Genomic DNA, 23,455 nt, shown 5'->3' with positions numbered 1-23,455 from the left:
AGATCATAGAAATGAACCTGTACCAGAAAGTCTTCTTTACTGCATCATTTATCGCTCCAGACAAGTTCCTGAGATCATTAAGAGTCTCAGGACCTTTAAATCTGGAACTACTAAAATGTTTTTCTTAAGAAAAAAAAAACTTAAAGTTGAAACGAAGTACAAAAATGTTTACAATATATCATAGAAATTTGCTTAATTTGATATTTTAATGGCATTAATGTTTGATTATGATTTCAGGCATGTGGCTGATGAGCACATGGCACTGGAAGTTTAGTTTTTACTCTCTGCAGTAAATCAAGTTTTATGTCAGTAATATTGTGTTGAATGTTGGTCTAAGTGTTTAATTGTTTCTGGTTTATAGGCACAGACATGCAACATTGCATATCCTTGGAAAAAGTAATCTAGAGGCATCAAATTGCACAAATGAGGTGGCTAGCTTAAAGCCCTAGATTGTAGCTTAAAAAGCCACACGTCCACCATCTTGGGGCAAAACTATGCTTTCCTCTGTGTCTGCTAAGGTTAAGTAGCGTGTTTTGCTTCTTGAATGGTGTTTCTTGATTGTGAATTGACATGGAGTTCATTTGAAACCACAATTAAGTAGCAAAACACGCTACTTCACTGTAGCAGTCAAAGAGGAAAGCATCGTTTTGCCCCAAGATGGCGGACGTGTTGCTACTTAAGCTACGGTTCAGGGCTTTAGGCCAGCTAACAGTTCATTTTGTGAAATTAATATTTCATCAAATGTTTCTTTCTTTAAATTTATCGCATGCCAGGGTCATGCCTGAGATCATATTCAAACACAACATTATCTGTCAAGTCAAGTCATTATATGAATATTAGAAACATTTTTCAGAGTTTTATTTCAACATAAATTTTTCTGCCTCTAATAAAAACAACCGTTACCTGTAGGAAGTAACCTCTAAAATTGTTAAGCTAAATTTTGGGTAGTTCGATTTTTTGTTTTTCAGAGAAGCCAGCTAAATTGAAATTTTATCAATCTGCAATCTGATTTGAAATACCTCTGGTTAATTCTCAGTTAGTGCAAAATCATTTTCATACTCCTTTTTTTGTCATCTTCTATCTGAAAAAAGGAATTTTAGTAACCTCTTATTGAGTTTAATCTCAGTGAAAAAATTTCTTTTAATTGTGCTTCTAAAATAGATATTTAAAATCTGGGATGTTTTTCAAAAGCACTATTTTCTGGTGTAAATGACATTGTCGACATTTGTTCCCATTATAAATCCCCCCTCCCCTTTTTTTTAATAAATGCCAGCTTAGATATTTACACTCTGGTGCTACTGTGAACTGCTTCCCATACTCAAATTCAAAGGCTCTTCCTGTCACTTAGGAATAGTTTCTTTAAGGTAAAATTAAATGGGTTTTATGGTTTAAAATTTGCTCGTTGTAATAGGAAATAAAAAATGAAGCTAAAAGTTTAGGTTTTAGAAATGCAGGTTCAATACATGGCTAATATTTGCATGACATTTTTCAATGTTTAATTATGATGTAAAAAATATATATACCATTTTTTAATCTCATCTTTTATCTACAAGTGTACCTTTGACAGCTCTTGAATTATCAAATGTTTAAATGGAAAACTGAGCCACACACTTTAAAATCATTTTTGTTTGCTAAAATAATGTTTAGTTATTCTGAAATTTCAATTCCTTTATTCCTAAAGCAATAGTTGTGAAGTATTAGAATTATATTCAATTAACATTAATTGAGTCACATCTTTTAAAATGAAAACAAGGTTACAAATGAACGGATTACGAAGCTATAATTATACAAAGATTTTTCACATTAAGGCTAAATTTTAAAACCTATTTAAGGTTTCAACTATAGTCAGGGGAAAACCTAACCTGGCAGAATTATAAAGCTGTGATTAGGATCTGCATAGCCTTCACAATGCTACCAGGTTAGGTTTGCCCCAACCAGAGCTGACAATAGACCCTGTTAGCATAGTCCAAAATTAGGGGCCAGGCTTGGAATTGGAGTAGCATAAGTTTTATGGTGGGAGGTGGGCCTACTCTCAGCAGCTCTGGCCACAGCTATAGTAAAATTGCGGCATTTGATACATCTATTTATAAATCAATTTTAAGGAAATTCAAATTAGATCTTTATTATTTGTAAGCAGAAAAACGATGTTAATCAAGTTATATCTCAATCAAATATGATTCTTTTAGCTAAATAAAGATTTATGTATTTTTTAAAGAGAATAAACTAATCATCATATGTAGATTATCTACTTTATTTAGCATAGGTATTTTTTTTTCACTTAATCTCTTTTTTAGTTGACCTTTTCCTCTATTTTAGTTTACATGTGCTCCAGATGATCTGCTTCAAGTGAAAAAAGAGTTAGAGCAAGAATATGAGATTGAAGAAGCTTATATTGGGTACAAGCCTACTACAACTGTTGAATTGCCAGAAGAAGCCATTGCTATTAATGAAAAATTATTAGAAGATATTGGAAATTTGCAAGAAGTTGTTAGAATATATGAAAATATAAAATAAATTATTTAACTGCCTTTTAAATTTATCAATGGTTGATTTTAACATTTTTTCAAAAATATACAGCATTTGACACTTTTCGCAGATATTTTTATCGAAGTTCCCTTATAAGTAAAGTATTCACTAAGTCATTTGATTTGTCCAGTATCACAGATTTTATTAATAATTTTCATATATTATAAAACTAGATGTAAATATACAACTGTTTCTAAAAGCTGATCTTTCTTTATAAGAGACGTCATAATTAAAAGCTGTACAAGTAACAATTCAGTTCAATATACAAAATAAAAATGTCATCAGGAATCATATTTTTAAGTGAGCAAATGCTTCATGTCATGTGATGTGTTTAGTATGGTAAGTAAGTTTTAAACTTATAAGTATACTTTATGCATCAACTAATGAGATACAAAGAATGCAAAATGCTTTTATATGACATAAAGATCAGAAAATCTTTGTGCTAAGCAAAGCTTAACAGTGTGCAATATAATTTTTGATTCCTTAGTAGCAGAAACATAATATATTAAAATATTTCATTGGAGAAAAAAATAAAGAAAGAGAACCATCCTAAATTTGAACAGTAAGACTAAATAAATGTGAATGCAAAAATTCCAATGTTTCAAAAATGATATTATTTAAAATTCAAAGTTTTATGAATTTGCTGCTTGAAAATGATACCTTAGTTAGTTGAAAATTGTCATAAAGACAATATCTATTTGGTGCTTAAAACTTGTATGCATGGCAGGAAAAGACCTTTAATTTTCCCCCCATTGGAAATGGTGTTATACAGGGTGTTCTCATTTAACCTGAAACCGTTTGTCCTAGATGCATACTTCTAATTGCAAAAATGTTAAAAATGAGATACAGAGTTCAGGTATTGAAAGTTTGAAAAAAAAAAAAAAAATACAAAATTTATTTTTTTTTATGTGGACCTAGGCCCCCTAAAATGTTTAGGGAAATGTCTCTATTGAAAAATAATTCCAACACAAAAAGTTTGACATTAGTACGACCAATATTCACCAAAATATGAAATGCAGCTTTTTGTGAGTTACACCACAGTACACTCGCCTACAAGAACACCTTTTCTTGGGGGGGGGGGGAGACAAGGGTTTAAAATGATATGTGTGCAAAGAGTATGTTTTTCAAATTGTAAGATCTTTTGTAGGGTGTTGCGTATCATGGGGGCGTTTTGTGGGGGGTGCGTATCATGGCATAACAGTGGAATTTATTTTTTAATAGCAATGAAAAACATAAATACTTTATTTTTTTACTTTGACAAACTGTCATAATCCTGAAAGGGGTATAAGTTTCAATGTTGTCTTTTGCATGGTCCCTTAAATTTTTGAACTCCAATATCTCCTTGAGTTTTGGTCACACAAATGTTAAGTTTTTTGTGTTAGTGACATTTTTCAATAGAGATCATTTCTCTAAATATAAAATAGTCCTGTATACAGGTAGGGTTAAGTCAACATTAATTTGAAAGGAAAGGTGTTATATATTTTAAAATTCATACTGTGCGATGGATCCAATGTGTAGTTTTAAATTTTAATATTAATGCTGTTATTAAGACTATCAGATCACATAAATGTAGAATATCTTTTGACTGTAAAAATATAAAAATCGATTAAGGGCTGACAAAAGAGTAAAGAACTATCTTTTCAAAAAAAAAAAAACTCTATATACTAACAGTTTGGTTATCCCATCCAGAGACTGGTTTTGTTCTTGTTATGGACTCATCAGTCTCAAATAGGGAATAACCAAGCTGAAGGGAGATGTCATGTCACTGAAGCAGAGAGTGGCAACAAACTGGTAGATGATGCAAATTTATTTCACTAGCGAGAATATGCAGACATGGTGCAATTCAACTCGTAAATTGATGGCAAGACTTTTATTATGCAGTAAGTTGCCGCCCTTAAGCCAGGGCAAAAGCAGAACTACATGCAATATACCAACAGCTCGGTTATCCCATCCTGAGACTGCAGTTTCGTCCTTGCTATGTGCTCATCCATTGCATGTAATTCTGCCTTAGCCCTGGCTTATAGGCCGTAAATTAATGTTGAATTGATATAAATTAATTGTTGAATAACACAGTCAGACATACATGCATAAAAAAGGGAACTTTCTACTTTCTAAAATTTAACTACAAAAAGAAAAACTGAAAACCATCGATTAAAATTTTCAAGCAATTGAAAGAAAAACATAACTGTTTGCGTAAGAAATTCAAAATAAATATCCCAATGTGGATAGTTGCATTGAAATACTTTCAACTGACACTTAAAGGTCTAAATTAATCGGAATATTAATCAGTCATAATGAAGATGATGTAGCTAAAAGCACAAAACTATTGTTGATGGGGAATATTCATGTCGCTTGTTAAGTATTTTCCAAATAGTAACTAAAAATATATTTAAATTCAAACAAATATAATGAAGTAAAACTAATTATGAACCAATATATAGAAATACAAAAAACAATGCAAGGTAAAAGCATGAGTATTAAAAATTTTATATGACATGGGCAACAAATGAATATAATCAAATAAAAGCCTACATCCAAAAAAATGTTCCACTGTCCAGGAGAAGATGAATTTTGCTTAATGTAGGCAAAGGTGGTGATAAAAAAAGTTTTTAATAATTTTAATAAGTTCTTTAAAAAATGCCGTAGTATATAAGAATTATAAAACATAAATATTTTGAAGCAAACATTTCTATTTTAAACCATTTGATATAAACATCTTTTAAAATTGATTTTAACCTGAGCTTACTTTACTTCTGACCATTATTAGTGGTTTGTCATAACTACATAATGTTTGAATAACAAATCTTGGAAAGGTCCAAGCTTAAACTATCAGAAATCAAACTAAGTGAATTTTCTGAGAATGTTATGCATTTTCAGAAATATCAAATCAAATACATAACTTATGTAAAAACACATTCAGACTCAATTCTTAAATGAAATAAAATTTTGGAAAGTGCTGAATTACAGTTTAAGGTTTCATGAGAACTAACAGAAGCAAGTTAATGTTAATGAATTTCAAGAGATGGCCTTAAATAGTGTTCAAACCACCATATTTGAGAATGTCCCCCATCACATTCAGTGACAAATGCATCATCCCCTGATTTTCTTTTTCTGGTGTCCAGACATTTTCCAGTTTGTTCATGGATAAATACTTCCCCCTGAAAAATAATTTTGATTACTTTGAATGTGACATAGTCCCAAGTAAATGAAATAAACAAAACAATGAGATATAGCAGCCCTTATATAATACTAGAATGTAAAATTTGCAGAAATTTTGAGGTGGTGCAAAATAACATTTTTCTGGAAAAAAAGAACGAATAGAAAAATTGATTTTGAAATTAAATATTTCTTAACAACTATATTTTCTTGTAAAACATAATGTGTTAAATATTTTAATCTATGTTCATTTTTTCCTTCAGAGAATATGCATAAAACTTTTTCTATCAAAAAATAACCTCTTCCTTTCCTATCTCCAAGCAGTTTTCCTTGTTCTAAACACCAAAATTTATCCAAAGTAGCCAAATCATCAGCCCACCATTAATTTTGGGTAGGATGCAAATTTTGTAAATTGTTAAATTAATTTTTGACAGAAATTTGCAGTTTTTTTTAAATTGAAATATTTAAACAGAAAGTTGCTCAGTCTTTAACCATTATTTTATAGTTTGTTACAGGTATTTATGTGTATGCAATACACATGCATACATACAGCATGTGATCAAATCTTAAAATTTCAATTTAAAGTTTTCCACTAACTAATATTATTGATATAATTCTGTCCAGTTTCAGTGAGAAAAGTAGCTAACAATACTTTGTTGGACCATGAAATTAAATTATCTTACAGCTTGCATTATCTAAGTAAAATTTTTAAAGAAAAAAAGCATTGAAATGTAAATATTATAAATTTCTGAATGTATTATTTCATGCTAGGAATTGAAAAATGTTCAATTTTTTAAAGTGAAAATTAATCTTTTTGGAAGAACTCTGCCCCCCCACCCCCCTTGTTTATTGACCATTTCCATTCTAAGCAACACTTAGAACATGCAAAGCTGGCACGTTGACCACCACCTCCTACATAGAAAGCCTTATCACTGGTTTCGTCACATGACCGAGCCTGACTCAGAGGAAATTTCCCCAATGAAAACTGCTTTAATTTATGTCTCTTAACATACTAAAGCTATTATTTTGAGAACCGTAGTTCATCAAACATATTAACATACCATAAAATCCTGAAAGTAACCCCCCTATCGATTATAGCCCCCCCCCTTTTTTGTGGAAAGTGAAATCACTTTAAAATCCTGAATATACCCCCCCCCCCCCCTTCACCTGAAACTTTTCCGATCATCTTCATTTGCCACTCCCTGCAAAAAAAGGATAACATTTTCTGCTTTACTTGGAAAGCATTTACAAAGGTTTAGTTCCCCCTCGATGTGCAGTTTTGCTTTTCTATAAAAAAAAAAAAAAAAAAAAGAAAGAAAGAAAGAAAACACAATGATTTAAAGAAAACAGAAATGGTCTCCATAGTTTATTCCTTCCAAAATGTCTAGACTCCTTTTGATGCAAGGGCGCCCTTTTTTTGTTCATAAGTATTACAAAAGAAATTTATATGGTTGTACTGCTTTTTATTCATTTTGGAAGGGGCATTTTTGTTCTGATTTGTGAAACTGAACGATCTTCAACACGGCGCCATTTTGAAAACGTGACGCCATTTTGGAAATGTGTTGCTTAAAAAGTAGCGCGAAACTTAAAAATAACCTTTTTTAAAAGAGAAATAATGTAATTGAACGAGTTTAGGATCATCAGAAATGTAAACTTTACTAAATCGAGTAAGAGATTTGTCTGTGTTTGCGTTCGCGATTTTTGTAAAGCTCAGTTTTCGAAATTACAATCTTCGTAACGAATTTGCGACCGTGATTGCGATTTTCGCTTCTTTTCTGAAACAAGAACATTAAGATTTTACTTCTTTTACTGTAACCTTATTACTTTCAGTACATAATGAATTTTCAAGCGATAAATTTTTCTAAGTTAATGCTCTTTCTTTCTTTAAATTAAGCAAATATATAAGAAAGAACGAAGGGAATAACAAGATTACAGTAACCAAAATTTTTAATACATATTATATCCGCATGCTTTTTAGAGTTATTAGATTCGAAAAAAATAATGTCTTGATTATAAATATCGTAATGAATTAAACATAAATGAAAAATTTAAATCTTAACTATCATAGACTAATATCTAAACAGGAGAAACCTACTTTAAATTTTCCCATCCACTATCGTAGAAGCATTCACGTACTTAGTAACGCAATGGCTATCACAATAAAGTATTCTAAAAAAATGTATAATTGAATATGAAATGCGTTCTGCATAAATATGAAAATATGCATGCGAATTATGTAAATCATGCGTCACCATCTACAACACAAAGTAATCAAATAAATATTTTGCGAAACAGAAAGCATTATTAAAAAAATGTCAGTTGTGAGTAAAATATTTTCTTTTTGTTTACTTTCCTTTGCGACATAAGTTTCATCTTTCACAATCAATTAAAACAAGTTTTTAGCTTTATTCTTACAAATTTTGTGAAGTTAGTAACTGCATTCTATTAAAATTATTGGAATGATGACAAAAAATCAGAATTTATTTTTTAGAAAATGAAAAAAAAAAAAATCTAAAATGTTAAAGTTCTGTAAATATTTCTTTCATTGCAAAAATGCAATTTGTGAGAAAGAACGAGCCATTGATGGCTTGAAAAGGAAAACAAAATTTCTTACCTATTTTTATGCTGTAAATTATATCCATTATTGATTATTAAAGTTCAAAGATTTTCATTTCTTTTTTATTCTTGATCACAGTGTAATATTACTAAAATAGGTTTATATTTGCATAAGTAATTTAACTATAAAAAGCAGTTTTACTAAATCCGGAATGAACTCTGCTGTACTGTAGCATTAGTTGAAAAAAAAATGGCTAAGAATTCGAAACTTAATTTGAGATTGGCACTCGCGATGGTGAGTGCTGAGAGCGCTAAACAGCCAAATAAGGATTTGACTGCTGTTTTCTAGTAGGTCATCGCTTATTTAAGGTAACCACTGATGAGGCTTTCTTGTAGGTAGTGACGGTCTTACAGGGCAGGCTCTAGTATTCTTGTCGCAAAAGGCGATGTTGACAAGTATGCCCACCCCCCCTTCTTTATAATAATGTTTTTTTTTTCTTAAAACTCTCGTGTATTGCTGAAATAAGAGCTTCAAAGAAAAAAACTAAGGAACAAATTTGAGTTTTTCAATTTTTTTCTTTTTGCCTCTCTACATTTTTCCATCATAAATTTTACCACCCTAGGCAGTAGCACAGGTTGCCTGCCCCGGGGCCTGAGGTTTTGCTATTTGTTAACTAAAAGTATAAATAAATGATTGATATATATATTTTTAAATGCTAACAAAATTGTTATGTATATTTAAAAGCAACAGTGAGGATGGACTGCATCTGTATGGTATTCATTTGCACTTCTAATAGATAGAATGGTGCTTTGGAACATTATTTTATTTGCAATACTTATTTTTATTTTAATTGAGAATTTCCAATTCTCTTCAGATGGACCAATTTGATTGACTCTGTTCAAAACTGAACCCTGCCTGAAACAGACATATAAAAAAATATTTTCAAACCATATAAGAAAGAGCGATATTTTGAATTGTGTACGACAGAATCGGTCCACAGACAAAGAACAACTCTTTTTCATAAACTCCCATAAAAAAAAAGTATTATTTCTTTTGAAAAAGTGTTATTACACACGATTCTCGCCCCCCCCCCTCCCCCCCCACAATCCAAAAGGAAAATTTTCATTCGGAAAAGCGCCTCCCCTCAGGCCTGTAATTTAAAAAATTTCCAAGGGGAAGGAGGCAAAGGGTATATATACTCAATGCATTTTATAGGGAAAAACAACAAGATGCATACACAAATGCTCAGCTAGATTGCTTCTTTGGAGGGGGTTGAGGACACTTGACCCTCTTGATTGCCAAAATGATGCTCTCACCCCTCCCTTTCCTATTGAGCTGGATACGCCCTTGCACACACACATATATTTGAACCATATAGCGAAAACGAAAAGAAAAAAAAATATGAATTTTGATACCCACCATGCCATGACTCCACTTTTGATTATCACCCTTTCCATGACATTTTGTCATTATAACAGGCAACTCGTCTTTAGCATCATCTTCATTAACTTCAGCACAATTATCTTCTTTTCGAAGCTCACCACTGTTGGTTAATGATATTAGCTAAATAAAGATATAGATATTACAGTATCTTTTGACAACATCTTGGGAGATAAAATATTTTAATATAACCTCAATTTTTTATTCTAATATTATCTGCCTAAAAATATAGTTTTAACAACTATAAAAATAGTTTTTTGTTTTAAAAAGCTTCAAGCTTGAATTTATATTTAAACCTAATGAAAAAAGCACTTTACAATGATAATATATTCTACACAATTCAAAGATTTGAAGTAGTTACCTGATTTATAACAATTCCAGAATGAGTTTTGCATGGAAAGTAACCTATGGGTTCATTTTTATCTTCATCACGATTTAATGAATCAAGGCACAAGTTTGAGATAGGATTTCGCAGCTGTGTAAAAATAGAAGAGAATCAAAAATCATGTTGTAATTTCAAAACCATCGGTAAATACTGCATTTTCAATCGAATGAGAAGGAATTACTTACTGTTCCATACGCCATAACATTTTTATGAAAAATAAACTTCTGAGGATAAATTTCTTGAAGATACCATTCAAAAGGTTTACAATTCAGTTTCTCTTTTAATTCTAATCTCTCTGATATGTCTCCAAAATCTACAGTCTAAGATAGGAATAAATGCAAAAAATTTATTAAAATGGCAGCAATATTTTCCTTTACTTTTTTAATGCAATTATTTTTATATAATAAGAGTTAATCCATATATGACTTACGACTCCTTATTTTTATGCATCTCAGTTGCACATCAATTTTCGTAACTACCGACCAAAAGTATAGAAAAGTTAATGTAATTTAACTTTCATTTTATGAATTACAGATCAAAGATATCTCTCAGTTACGTATTGCTAAATTTTATACCCTAGAGGTACTTTTTTCCCTTTACTTTTGTCCATTCTTTTCAAGACACATATTTTGCAAAAATAATCTATGGGGAGCAAAGAACCAAACAGAAACATCTTATATAAACAACAGAATAAAACTAGAAATACATCCAAAACTCCTAATGTCACTTGCTACTTGGCCATTTCTTCTACTTTTTCAATATGCAATACGATTAATTTCAAATCACTTTTTAGCTGGTTTTAGTTGAATCATAGCATACACCTTATAGGCCCATCCATCCTTTTTTCCGTGGGTACGAAAAAAATAGGCCAACACAGAGTTTCACAAAGCGGGTGCCGGAGAGAGATGCGAGGGGGTAATGAAATGTCCATGGTTTTCAATTAATGTGTTAATAAAATTATATTAGGATGCCGTGAGAAAATTCTAATTCTTAAAAAGGTGCTGTGAATCGGAAAAAGTTGGGAACCCCTGGGCTAAGATATTTTTGGACAAAATAGGGAATGACTGCATTTGCTCACATTTGTTTCAACCACAGCTTTTTCAGTGCTTTTAGACTTTAAAAGATAAGGAACTTTCAGGGAATGATTATTGAATAGGCCAACTAGGCCATGGAAAAGGGACCCATCATTTTAGGGGCCCTAAAAGGGATAAAATTGTTTTAACCAATGGTTGAAACAGGACTGTGTCCAAGAGAGGGTTTTAGGGGTTAAACCCCTCCCATTGGGGAAAAAATAATAAGTCAAATCAAGGAAATTTATATCTGACTTACATTGACTTTAATGTGAAAGTTAAAGTGCAGCATTGTTTTTTCTTTTAACTTTCGCACTGAAGTTCTGCAATTAACAACTGATTGAACTTTATCAACTGAAATAATATTTTAGAAAAACTATGTTGGAAGAACTGCTGAATGATCTATTAATGCAAAGCATTAATATTGCTTATTGTAAGGAGGTTATGATGAATTTGGCATATGTTGCAGCTATGAAGATGCATTAGTGATTGTGTTTGGTAATGTAATTTACATCTGCAGTAAGCGCTTTACTGCTTTTAGGTCTTCCCATCTGGCATGAGCAATGGAGGTCGTTAATACAGTAGGCATTTTCATGCCAAGACAGCCAACTGAATGACAATCCAGCATGATCTCTTTTTGCTGTCTAAATCAGGCCAGCAATACTGCAGCACACAAATGTAATAGGGACAAATGATCACAACTGTTTTTTTTCCCTGCAAAAAGAAAAAAAAACGTACAACAGCATAGCAACTCTAAAAATTAATAACCTAACAAAAATAACTTCCTAAGAACATTATTTCGAGCATAATTTAGGATGCGTAATTTAGGGACTTCAATATTAAAGATCAGGCCTGAAATTTATAAAAAGGGAAAAAAAGAGGAAAATTTATGTGAAACAAAAACTGAAAAATGAATAAAAAAAATCCACAAAAAACAACTCTAAATATTGCTTTTTGTATTTTACTTTCATACACATGAAGCGTTGAGTGTTTAGATAAAAGGAAAATAACTAAAAAATATGTATTTTAAATCCTGATAATGATACAAAGAGATCGCACATTTTTACACATTGATGCACAAATAGAACACAAAGAGAGAATGTCAAAAAGCAAAATTGATGATTAAAAAAGAGGGAAAATAGAGGAAATTAAAAAGAAAGAAATCAAAAGAGATAAATATGAAAACAAGGACACAAAAGCAATTGATTTCGAGGCAGTTCTGGATCACTCGAGTCTTTTTTTTTACCCGACTGTGCGTGCGCGATGCAAAGGAGGGTAATGTGTTTATCAGTCTATGTATGTATGTCTGTTCCTATGTGGTGTTCTAGGGGCTAAACACCTTGGTCAATTTTGGTAATTCTTACGTCAATCGATTTGTCTTAACCTTGGGAGTGTCACTAATCACATAACAGTAATCAAAATTCACCATATTAGCAACCAGTTGCCATATTTTGTCAGTTCGGGATCGGTGCACGATTGGTGTTGCACACTCTGTCGCATGCTACCTGCGTGCGACAAATGCAGGTTAGTTTTCGGTGCCTGAATTTTTTTGTTTACTAAGTCTACTAATTGGGATCTCAGTGGCCGAGTAGTCTAAGCGATTGCTTCTCCCACTTGAGGTGGTGGGTCAAGACACCCTCGCTCCGGATGTACTTTCTCCTTTTTCTGATGTAAATTCTTTCATGTGTTCTTTATATGTATTCTGTACTGTAATAAAAAGAACATTATGCGTAACGAAGGCAAGACACTCAGATTGTAGTCCTCATCAAAATAAACCCTTGCAATAAGCAACAAAAGAAAGTCTACTAATTCAATTTTCATCTCTAACATGTTGCATTTGTTTTTGCCTTGATTCAAGGGACTGAGTTTCGCGACGTGTGCTTTCTCGACAGGCTTTTTTAGTTTTGCGAGAAAGATTTGACTGATGACGTTTCCGATTTTGCGTCATCATGAGTTATACAGGCTGTTTATATAGCTGTGCTGTGGTTGACTTAAGTTCGCGCATTTTTGCCGAATGTCAAGCACATGTAGCTTTAAGCGGAGTTAGGTCCCTAGAGGGACTAATTATGAGTAGTTTAGACCACTTCAAGTTATTTAATAGACCTCATGATACAAATTCTCTCAATGAAATGACAAGATTGCAAAATGTACCGTATGATAATCATAATAACTAAGTCAATAAAAATTAACTAAAAAGTGTCAAATAAAAAATTATTAAATAAAAACAAAAAACCCGACTGCGTAAAAACTAAAAAGAAAAATGTATAAGCCCAGTAGTTTAGAATGTTATTAAGTACTACTGAATAACTATACCGTTGAAATAGTTTTATTACTGTACACAGATAAGACAAATCATAAATTCAAAAGCAGAATAGAAGGATCAACAGTCAGGGCTCATTCAAATTTTACGGGATTCCTTGAATCAGAAAGGAATAGGCCCCGATTGTTGATCAGGGGTGTTAGTTATTCAGTAGTACTTAATAACATTCTAAACTACTGGGCTTATACATTTTTCTTTTTAGTTTTTTTGGTTTTTACACAGTCGGGTTTTTTGTTTTTATTTAATAATTTTTTTTTAAAGAATTTTTGCCACAAATTCATTTTTAAAAAACCTTTTCTCAAAAAAAAATTGCAGGACTTAAAATAAGGGGGGAAAATGAAAATTTATTTTTATAAAAGACAGAAAATTGTGGATTCATAGAATCTCACAAGTAAAAGATTCTTCAAAAAGTTATACCCTAAAAACAAAATTATATTTCAACAAGTTCTAATATGCCAGTAATGCATGATTGACACAGAAATTGATCTTTTAAAAGCTTACTTTTAAATCAGGCCTGTGAAAATAAAAATATTTTTTATAATTATCCATCCATGCTTCCACTGTGCGAACCGTATTTATTCCATGTGTGTCTTTATTTCCAGGAAATGTATATGGATGAAAGCTACGAAAAATATGTCCAACATGAGAGCAAGGCACTATTTCTAATGTTCCACCACACATCCACACCTACACATTTGAAAAAAATACATAAAGCTTAATTGGGCAAAAAAAGAAAAAGAAAAATTTAAATACCATTCAAGAAAAAAAAAAGGTCTCAAGAATTTGTTCTAACAAATTTAAAGCAAAACTAATATTAGTGTGCAGAAGTACTTTTATGTTTGAATACTACATTAGCATACCTTAAAAACAAGAAATACGCACAATTATTTTAAAGAAAAAAAATCAAATTGCATGCAGTATTTAAAATTTTGAAAAAACGACTTACTCGAAATGACATTTCAAGATTTTCACCTCCCCAAATATCCATCCCTGAATCATAGCTCCCAATATGCCAAAAATAGGTTCGATCAATTGCAAATAAAACCACCAGCCATTGTTGGAGTTCTATAAGAGATTAGGAGCTACAAAAAACCTTTATTAACATGAAATAGTTGCAAAAGACATTTATTTTATAATATTTCACTAAATATTTATAGTATGATGCAATATGAGAAGTTATTTACATTTCCGCGCATTTATGCCACAAGCTCACAATAGCTAGAATATTTTTAAGCATTTATTAAAATTTAACAAAATGATGCTTGAAAAAAGAACAACAGATTGCTTATCTGTTTTAGATATAATACTAGTTACTTAGTTACATAACTATTTTATTGAGGATACAATGCCAAACCCTTACTTTTAAGAAAATGAACTGAATGAAATGCTAGTAATTTTTGGAACTTAAAGTTGAAAAAATGATATGAAAGAGGAGTAAAACTAAAACTGGGGTGCCGCCGCACCCTAAAACCTTTTGGTTGGATTAGTGAAAAAAAAATTAAATTATAGATATATTTCACCAGGAAACAATTGAAAGCTAACTTATATTTTTTCACAGCTACAATACAAGCTAATTTACTTAGAAAACAAACCCAAAAAGACAACAATATGCAATTTATTGTATGACCCGTGTGTGTCACAGCATATGGCCAGTGCGAAAGAAATTTTGCTACATAATTTTAGAGTATTTTTATAAAAAAGAAAATAAAATTTTATATACATCAAATTAACTTAATTCTTAAATTATTCATCATTTAGTACTGTGTTACGTATCAGTTTATGCATCATATTATGTATTCAGTGTTATACAGTATGTGTTTATTTGTGGGGACTTCTGTTTCTTAATTGATTCTGTAGAAGGGATTTGAAATAAAATGGTTGCCCATCGGTGAGCGACAACCACTAAATCTAGAGCTTGACACCTTGAAACAATTAATGCCAAAATTGAATCAGTGCCTATTTCCCGTAAGTTCACTTGTAATCCAAATTTTATCTAAATTGTAGCATTAGTTCTTGCGATACAGCTATCGCAATGAACAAGAAAGATGTCTTGATTGCACCCTCCCCCCTGAAGCTATTGGCGCCTAAATCGAGTTGGCTCCTGTACCCTCTAAACATGATGGAGAGAATGTTTCATTGCTCCACCCTCCTTGGTAGAATTGGCATTTAAAAAACTAATGGGATTCACAGGGGAGTACATATATGTACCTATTTCACGAAGTAGTTTTTGCTCTAGAGCACCCACAAGAAAAAAAAAAGGTCTCACACATAAAAAACAGACAGACATTCTCTAAAAATGGCAAAATGGTCAAAATGGAACTCACTCAGCACACCTCAAAACATGCAAATCAGTTGAAATTCAAAACTTTTCATCTTCTATACGTCAGATATACAGTACTGGTCAAAACTATAAAGGACAAATAAAAAAAATCCCCTGATCTTGGCTGCATTTGGTCGGAAAGTTATGCAAATTTTATGACTAGAAACTAATGGTAAAGGACACTTTTTTAGTGCTTTTATTGGAAAAACGTAAAAGTTTTGAATTCATACAATGAATTTTGAATTTATACATCCCTGTTATTTGGACAAAATTATAAGAACAATTAGATTTGTATGTTTTAAAAAGCAAAATTTGCTTGTTTTTTTGTCCTGCACACTGCTCTACATAACAATATAAATGCTCAGTAAACAATTGGGGATGTCACATTATTTTTACAGTCATGGCATTAGGTACTAAACTTAAAGAATTTGAGAAAACGTAAGTGCTTGCTTGAAAAACTTCACGACTTTACTGTACATCAAATAGCAACAAATCTGAATAGATAAAGATTGGTTATTTAGAGCTTTCTCAAAAATCCCACCAAATAAGACCACAAAGACGAACAGGTAGGAAATCTTCAAATTCTGTACATGTAAAACACATGATAATGAGACAAGCTTGCTCCGAAAAACAGACATCAAGACATATTAGATGGGAATTCAAGTTACAAAGCAGTTCTCAAACTGTTCAACATGTTTTACAAAAAATGAAAATGTTTCATGATGTGAAACTAATGTCACGACTGACTCTAAAAAAATTCATAAGAGATCACGCGTTGAGCGTTGCCAAAAATGCATTGTTATGGGTAAAAAGTGGAACAATGTGATCTTTTCTGATGCGAAAAAGTTTAATTAGGATAGACTAGATGGTTTTTTCTACTTCTGGTCCGATTTCTGTGAAGGAAAAATAAATCTGAGGATGCGGCTCAGTAATGGTCTGTGGAAGTTTCGCTGTGGACGGAAACTATACCAAGGTTTTTTGTCATGGCAGAATGAACTGAGAATGATGTTGATGTACTGAGAAGTATTTTTTAAACCAAAAACACCATTAATTACTATTTTAAACAATTTATTTGATCAGGATAATGCCTAATTACATGTTTTTTAAACCTCAAAATCATAGTTTAATGCTTATCCCATGAAATTGCTGTACTAGCCCGATAAAAGGCTCAATCTAAGTTTAATGGCAACTTTATGCGGCATTCTCGCACCTGAAGTATGAAGAAATGGCATTCAATGTTGAAACAAGCAAGAACTTATTTCTCCACCGAAAAAGCCAGGATAAATTTTTTTAAGAACATTCTTCAACTTCTATGACATCAAGACTGATGAAAGTGATTGAAAAAAAGGCAGAAATTATTGATTACCAAGGTTTTTCAGGGCAAAATGCTCGTTGTCCTTATAATTTTGTCCAGTTTTAACGGTGACATTTTTTTATTAGTCACTGCAAAACATTTACATTTTATATTTTCAAATATTCTGCTTTCCACAAAGATGGCATAAAAAGGCACCTTGCATATAAATTTCACTGAATCATTCCAGAAATAACTTTTTTTGTGCAATTTTTTGCTGTCCTTATAATTCTGACCACCATAGATAAAAGTAAAAAATGCATTAATCAAATCAATATTTTTAAAAATGAATAATTTAACCTTTTTTCAATTCAATATTTTTATGAATTATATAATTATTACATGTTACTTTTTGCAGCAGAAATTTGCATTTATTTACTATTCATGAGCTCAATCAGCAGTTTCTTGTTCTAGACACACTTAATTTAAGCTAAAGCAATTCTTTTTTTTTTTTGATTAACTGGTGAAAATTGGCTGGTTATAAATGACCAACAAAATTAATTATGGTTGATTATGGTCAATTGTTGCTGATTAATTGGTGCATCCTTATGCTGGACATACATAAACAATTTTGCTTTTTTTATGAGCATGTCTTCTTTCCATCTATTACCACCACAGATTAAACATTTTAGCACAGCAGAATAAATCTACAGCAAAAAAAAAAAAAAAAAAAAAAAGTGAGGGAGATACACACTTTATCAAAAAACTTATAAAAAGCGAAAAGAACAAAACACTGAAGAGAATGTAATTTGACAGTTATAATACAAATTATGTTTGATTCTAGCAATGAGATAAAATATCAAGAAAAACTCAACAGAGTTTACACTTTATGGGATAACAAAATAAGAACAGCAAGAAAAGTATTCAAAACATGAATACCTAGTTGGAGATATTTCTGATTTCTTTCGCTTCTCTTCCCATTCAGGAATTTCAATCCAAGTAAAATGTCCATTCCAGGTAAACCCTCCAATTTGAAAATACTCTAAATTTGTAGCATAATATTCTAAAGTTTTATCATCTATAACATCTATTATAGGGCACAAAACAGCATTTTTTGTTTTCTTTTATTCTTTGGAGAAGAGGTTCTAACCTAAAAAATAATGCATGATAAAATTCAAATGCAATGATATAATTCAAAATTTTAATGCAGTATATCTTGGACTTAACAATTGTTAAGGAATTAGGAAATTATGAAGTGAAAAAAAGGGGCGCTTGAAACGCACATGAACACTGAGACCACTGGTCTACTGTCCCCGCTATGACCACTAGTAGAGCCCAATAACCGAAACAAATTTCAATGGACTGGAAAAAGTTATTGTTAAACTGAGGAGCATAGACATTCAATGCAGTCAAATCTGGACCAGTAAAACGTATCATTACATTGAGGGTATCATTAAATCGAAGTTCTACTGTATTTGTAACAAAAGTTTTAATATTCCAGCAGAGGTCAAAGGTTCAGGAAGGTGTTCAGTTGAGCATACAAAACAACTATATTGTTTCATATGTTGCAAAATTAATGAATGCATTGAATTTAAAATTTGCATATGGGACCAAAACATGGATGGCATTAAAAAAGGAAATAAAAGGCTACTAAGGAAAAAAAGAATACCGTTTTTCTGAAACACTACTTATAAAAAATACTATAATTTTTTACCCTCTACACAGTGAGTACATGATTGGTAAACGATTTAGAAGAGGTCAATAAAATTTTTGAAAATGTATTTTTATTTCTAAAGACTATTTCTATACGCTTGGTTTGAACTAAAAGTATGAAATAAAATAAGTATATACGGTTTCTCTTGAAAGCAACACTCAAAAATTAAAGTTGATCTTGATATCTTTTATAGTAAGAGCCCATGAGTGCCAGACCAACGTCATAGTATAAAGGCCCAAAACTTTTCTGCCTAAGGACATCACAGCAGGGGAAAAAGGTTCACTGTTATTTAAGCTGAGTCCCACTGGCTTTGGCAGGAAACAGGGTAGCAAAGTTGCATCAAAAACTGAGTCATTCCATATGAAGTGACCTCATCGTCTCCACCGGACCATCTCCGATTTGATATCAATCTAGGATCCATAAAAGAAGGGCTACAAAATGGCGGATCAGCAATGTGATGTTGAATTGCCATGTTTGGCACAGTTTCCCTATTGGAGGTTATTTTGGAAACCACTTTTTTTTTTCTTTCTAAGGTATTCAAGATTCTTATGCTTTGTGTCTTGGAAGCTGAAAATTTGCATAGGTTAGTTTTAAAGGCATGTCTGCACCTTTGTAGAATGTCCTCCAAATCAGAGATGGTTGGATGGGGACCACCAGGTCACGTGACATGGAATGTATTTTTAATCATGTTTAGCTTTTTACAGCAATTTTACGTACCTTTGCTACTTGTTTCCTGCCCAAGTCAGTGCGACTCAGCCTAAATAACAGCGAACCTTTCTTACCTGCTGTGATGTCCTTATGCAGAAAAATTATGCGCCTTTATATTATGATGTAGGTCTGGCACTCATGGGCTCTTGGACTGTTTATGTTAATTCTAAAGTAGCCAATAAAATTTAAATTTAAAAATTGAGAGGAGAAGATATATAGGTGGGCACAGTAAAAGCTATTCGTACAGAGTTCTGTACTGCCTATTTATTTCCTCAAATTTTTAACTTATTGGCTTTCTAATTGGCTAAAGCTATTGGCTTTAGAATTAACAAAAACATTAAGATATTAAGATCAACTTCAGTTTTTGAGTGTTGCAATCAAGAAATCATGTACTTATTTTATTTCATACCAAGCTTAGTGCAAACCAAGCTTATAGAAATTGTCTTTAGAATTTAATAAAAAAATTATATTTTATTTGAAAGTTTTAATGTTTTGAAATTTATGTAAGCTGTGACTGTTTGAAATTTAAAACACATTTATGTGTTAAATGGCCTTTTACCGTAGGCTCACCGTATCGTTGGCCGTAAAAGCTCACTGTTTTGGATTGAAAAAAGGGTTCCCTGTAACCCTGAAAGACATGTCTGCAGTAATCTGCTAATTTTGTGTGTCAAAACGTTGTTGATTGCCATTTACTTCTCCGCACAAAGGTATTTACTAATTTCACATTTATGTGTTACCTATTCTTTTTTTTTTTAATATAAATGTATTGCACATATAAAAAAAGAATAGCTTATATTTACAATTATCCTTCTTTTTATATTGTTGATTTGTATACTTGAATTTGAAAGCACTTTTGAACAAGTATAGTGAAACAAAAAGCTTTTAAAACCACCCATAAATATCTGCTTGCTTAAGTTCAGCTTTGAAATTGATTTGTTAAATTTATTAAAAGTTAATTTATTCATTGTTTCTTTTTTGGCAACAATTAAAAAGCAGAAGTATGATAACTTAATAATTACTATTTTTTATTGTTTTTGACAACGATAAAAACTTGAATCAAAATGCAGGGATTAGTCTTTAAAAATTAGGGAAAAAAGGAGAAAAGAAAATGAATCTGATAATCTTAGGCCCTTTGCTCCCAGAGACACCATTTGACGTAACATTTTACTTATAGAAAAACAAAAATTTTCCATAAAGGAAAATGAAGAAATTAATGTTAAAAGAAAAGTTAAGAGTACCTGTTGTTGAAAAAGTTAAAGATAGCAATGCCAATTTTACAAAATGTAAAAAGAAAAATACTCACCATGCAATATTAGCTTCACAATGAGAGTCGAGAAATACTAAAACATCACCAGTTGCTAATTTAGCACCAGCCAAACGAGCTCGAATAAGACCTTTTCTTTCATTCAGTCGTATAAGTTTTACCAAGTTTGGTTTGAACTGCTGATTTATATATTTTCTCAAGTGATATTTTAATTCATCTATAAAATAAAAAAATAAAAATATTTAGTTTTTTCAAAATGAGATAATAAAAATTATTTGCAATTTAAGGTGGCAAAAAACTTATGCTTTGATTGAGGTTCAAAAAAAAAAAAAAAAAAAAAAAATACAAATGTGACAACCAACAACAGGCTCTGGGCCCAGCTAGGTAGGTCCTAGTCAGTTTATTAGTCCCCAAAGAAGATCAATAGCCCTCTTAAAGCTATCCACCCCCTTGCTCATTACTGCCTCTTCTGATAAGCAATTCCAAGTGCCCACAACTCTACTAAAGTAGTAATTTTTCCTAATTTTCAGGTTAATCTGAGACTTGGATAGCGTAAAACAATGACGACTCTTCCTGCTTTCCGTGCAAATTCAACCCATTAACATCTTTCATTTTGACCAATTTAAATAACTAAATCACGTCCCCTCTGACTCTCTTCTGCTATATGCTATAAACATTAAGCTATTTTCAGTCTGGTATCATAATCTAAATCTGAAAGTCCCCTTACTAGTTTAGTAGCCCTCCTCTTTGAACTTTTTCCAATACTCTTTCCTGAGACAAGGAGACCAAATATTTTCAATGCTTCTTATAACTCGGGGACGGTGCCAGAGGACTGGAAGCTGGCTAACATAACGCCACTCTTCAAGAAGGGGTCTAAAGGTATTGCTGGGAATTATAGACCTGTAAGTTTGACTTTGGTGATTTGTAAGATTTTCGAAACTTTGATCAAAATTAAGATCATGAAGTTCTTAGAGACTAATAGTCTGCTGACTAGTTTGCAGTATGGTTTCAGGAAAGGTAAATCCTGTACTACTAATTTATTGCATTTCTACGACAAGGTTACCTCAGCTTTAGATGACAAAAACTGTGTGGATGTTGTTTATATTGATTTTCAAAAAGCTTTTGACAAGGTACCGCATGTTGCTCTTCTCAGCAAGTTAGCTGACATAGGAATAGGAGGAAAAACTTTACTTTGGGTTAGAAATTGGCTTACTGGTAGGAAGCAAAGAGTAGTTGTGAGAGGAAATCATTCTAATTGGAGTGATGTTTTAAGTGGGGTTCCTCAGGGATCAGTGTTAGGGCCTCTTTTGTTTATTATATTTATGAATGACATCAATGAAAATATTTCTGGAAGCATGAATTGTTTTGCTGACGATGTAAAAGTTATGGGGATTGTCGAAAATGAAGAACAAGTAAAACAGCTGCAAGAGGATTTAGATCAGATTACTAAGTGGGCAGATAAATGGGGTAAGGCAGTTAATGTAGGGAAATGTCAAGTGCTACACTTAGGTCATGGAAATAAACGTATGAGATATCGTTTACAGGGTTCAGTCATAAATCAGGCAGAAAATATTATGGATCAGGGTATCTTTATTAATCAGGACTTCAAGTTTAGTCAACAGTGCAGTATTGCTAGTAACAAAGCCAACAAAATGCTTGGGTTTATCAATCTAAGAAAGTTTTTCTGCCTTTATATAGGAGTTTAGTAAGACCTCATTTGGAGTATGCTGTTCAGTTTTGGTCGCCTTATCTGAAGAAAGATATTTTTATATTGGAAAGGGTTCAAAGAAGGGTAACTAAATTAGTAAGGGGACTCTCAGATTTAGATTATGATACCAGACTTAATAGGCTTAACATGTATAGCCTGGAGCAAAGGAGAGTCAGAGGGGACATGATTCAGTTATTTAAATTTATCAAAATGAAAGATGTAAATGGATTAAATTTTTGCGGGGAAAGCAGGACAAGGGGTCATTGTTTTAAGCTATTTAAATCTCAGGCTAACTTGGAAATCAGGAAAAACTACTACTTTAGCAGGGTCGTGGGCACTTGGAATAGCTTACCGGAAGAGGCGGTAATGAGCAAAGGAGTGGATAGCTTTAAGAGGGCCATTGATCTTCATTGGGGACTAATTAATTGACTAGGACCAGCCTAGCTGGGCCCAGAGCCTGTTGCTGGTCGTCACATTTGTATTTGTATTTGTAAAACTGAACAGCCTACTCCAAATGAGGTCTTACTAAACTTCTATAAAAAAGCAGAAGAACCTTCTTGTAAAAACAATTAATGAAACTTAAAGTCAAGTATATTTATAAAAATGATAGACATAAAATATTTTAACGTAATAAATAACAATACCTTAATTGCATATAACAGATATTCATAATTTTCACATTTATTTTCTCAACATCAAATGTTTGAATCTTAATATAAGATTTTTAAGCATGAGGCACTTCTAAATATGCTTGTACATTTAGCAGTAAGTTAAAACACTATAAGCTCTTGCTCTCACAGCTACCTGGGTCTCAGTTTTCTACTTTAATTTAAAAACTTTTTAGCCAGGGGCGTAGCTAAGGGGAGGGGGGGTTGGGAACAACCCCCCCCCCTCCCGAAACTTTATTCTCAAAAAAAAAAAAAAGAGAAAAAGAAGAGGGAAGAGAAAGACAAAAAAAAAATGAAAAAAAAAATCAAAACGACATTTTTCTGTGTA

At 31.9% G+C, this 23,455-nt stretch overlaps 2 protein-coding genes across 2 annotated transcripts in view; one reads left to right on the top strand and one right to left on the bottom strand.

The window, feature by feature from the left end:
• The window catches only part of LOC129221985 (probable transcriptional regulatory protein PERMA_0079), a 28,640-nt gene extending 26,088 nt beyond the window's left edge, over window positions 1–2,552 (top strand). Inside the window, exon 5 of the mRNA XM_054856394.1 lies at window positions 2,317–2,552. Coding sequence (XP_054712369.1) covers window positions 2,317–2,514 — 198 coding nt within the window. The 3' untranslated portion in view covers window positions 2,515–2,552. The remainder of the gene's footprint in view (window positions 1–2,316) is intronic.
• An 855-nt stretch (window positions 2,553–3,407) lies between these two features.
• Window positions 3,408–23,455, bottom strand: part of LOC129221984 (polypeptide N-acetylgalactosaminyltransferase 1-like) — a 36,301-nt gene continuing 16,253 nt past the window's right edge. Inside the window, 10 exon segments of the mRNA XM_054856393.1 lie at window positions 3,408–5,684; window positions 9,659–9,802; window positions 10,041–10,154; window positions 10,250–10,384; window positions 13,956–14,141; window positions 14,401–14,496; window positions 14,498–14,519; window positions 18,005–18,180; window positions 18,182–18,215; window positions 20,791–20,968. Coding sequence (XP_054712368.1) covers window positions 5,532–5,684; window positions 9,659–9,802; window positions 10,041–10,154; window positions 10,250–10,384; window positions 13,956–14,141; window positions 14,401–14,496; window positions 14,498–14,519; window positions 18,005–18,180; window positions 18,182–18,215; window positions 20,791–20,968 — 1,238 coding nt within the window. The 3' untranslated portion in view covers window positions 3,408–5,531.

This window comes from Uloborus diversus, chromosome 5, assembly GCF_026930045.1.
Source record: "Uloborus diversus isolate 005 chromosome 5, Udiv.v.3.1, whole genome shotgun sequence".
NCBI classification, from domain to species: domain Eukaryota; kingdom Metazoa; phylum Arthropoda; class Arachnida; order Araneae; family Uloboridae; genus Uloborus; species Uloborus diversus.
The sequence above is the reverse complement of the archived record's forward strand: the minus strand, read 5'-3'. Positions and strand labels throughout refer to the sequence as shown.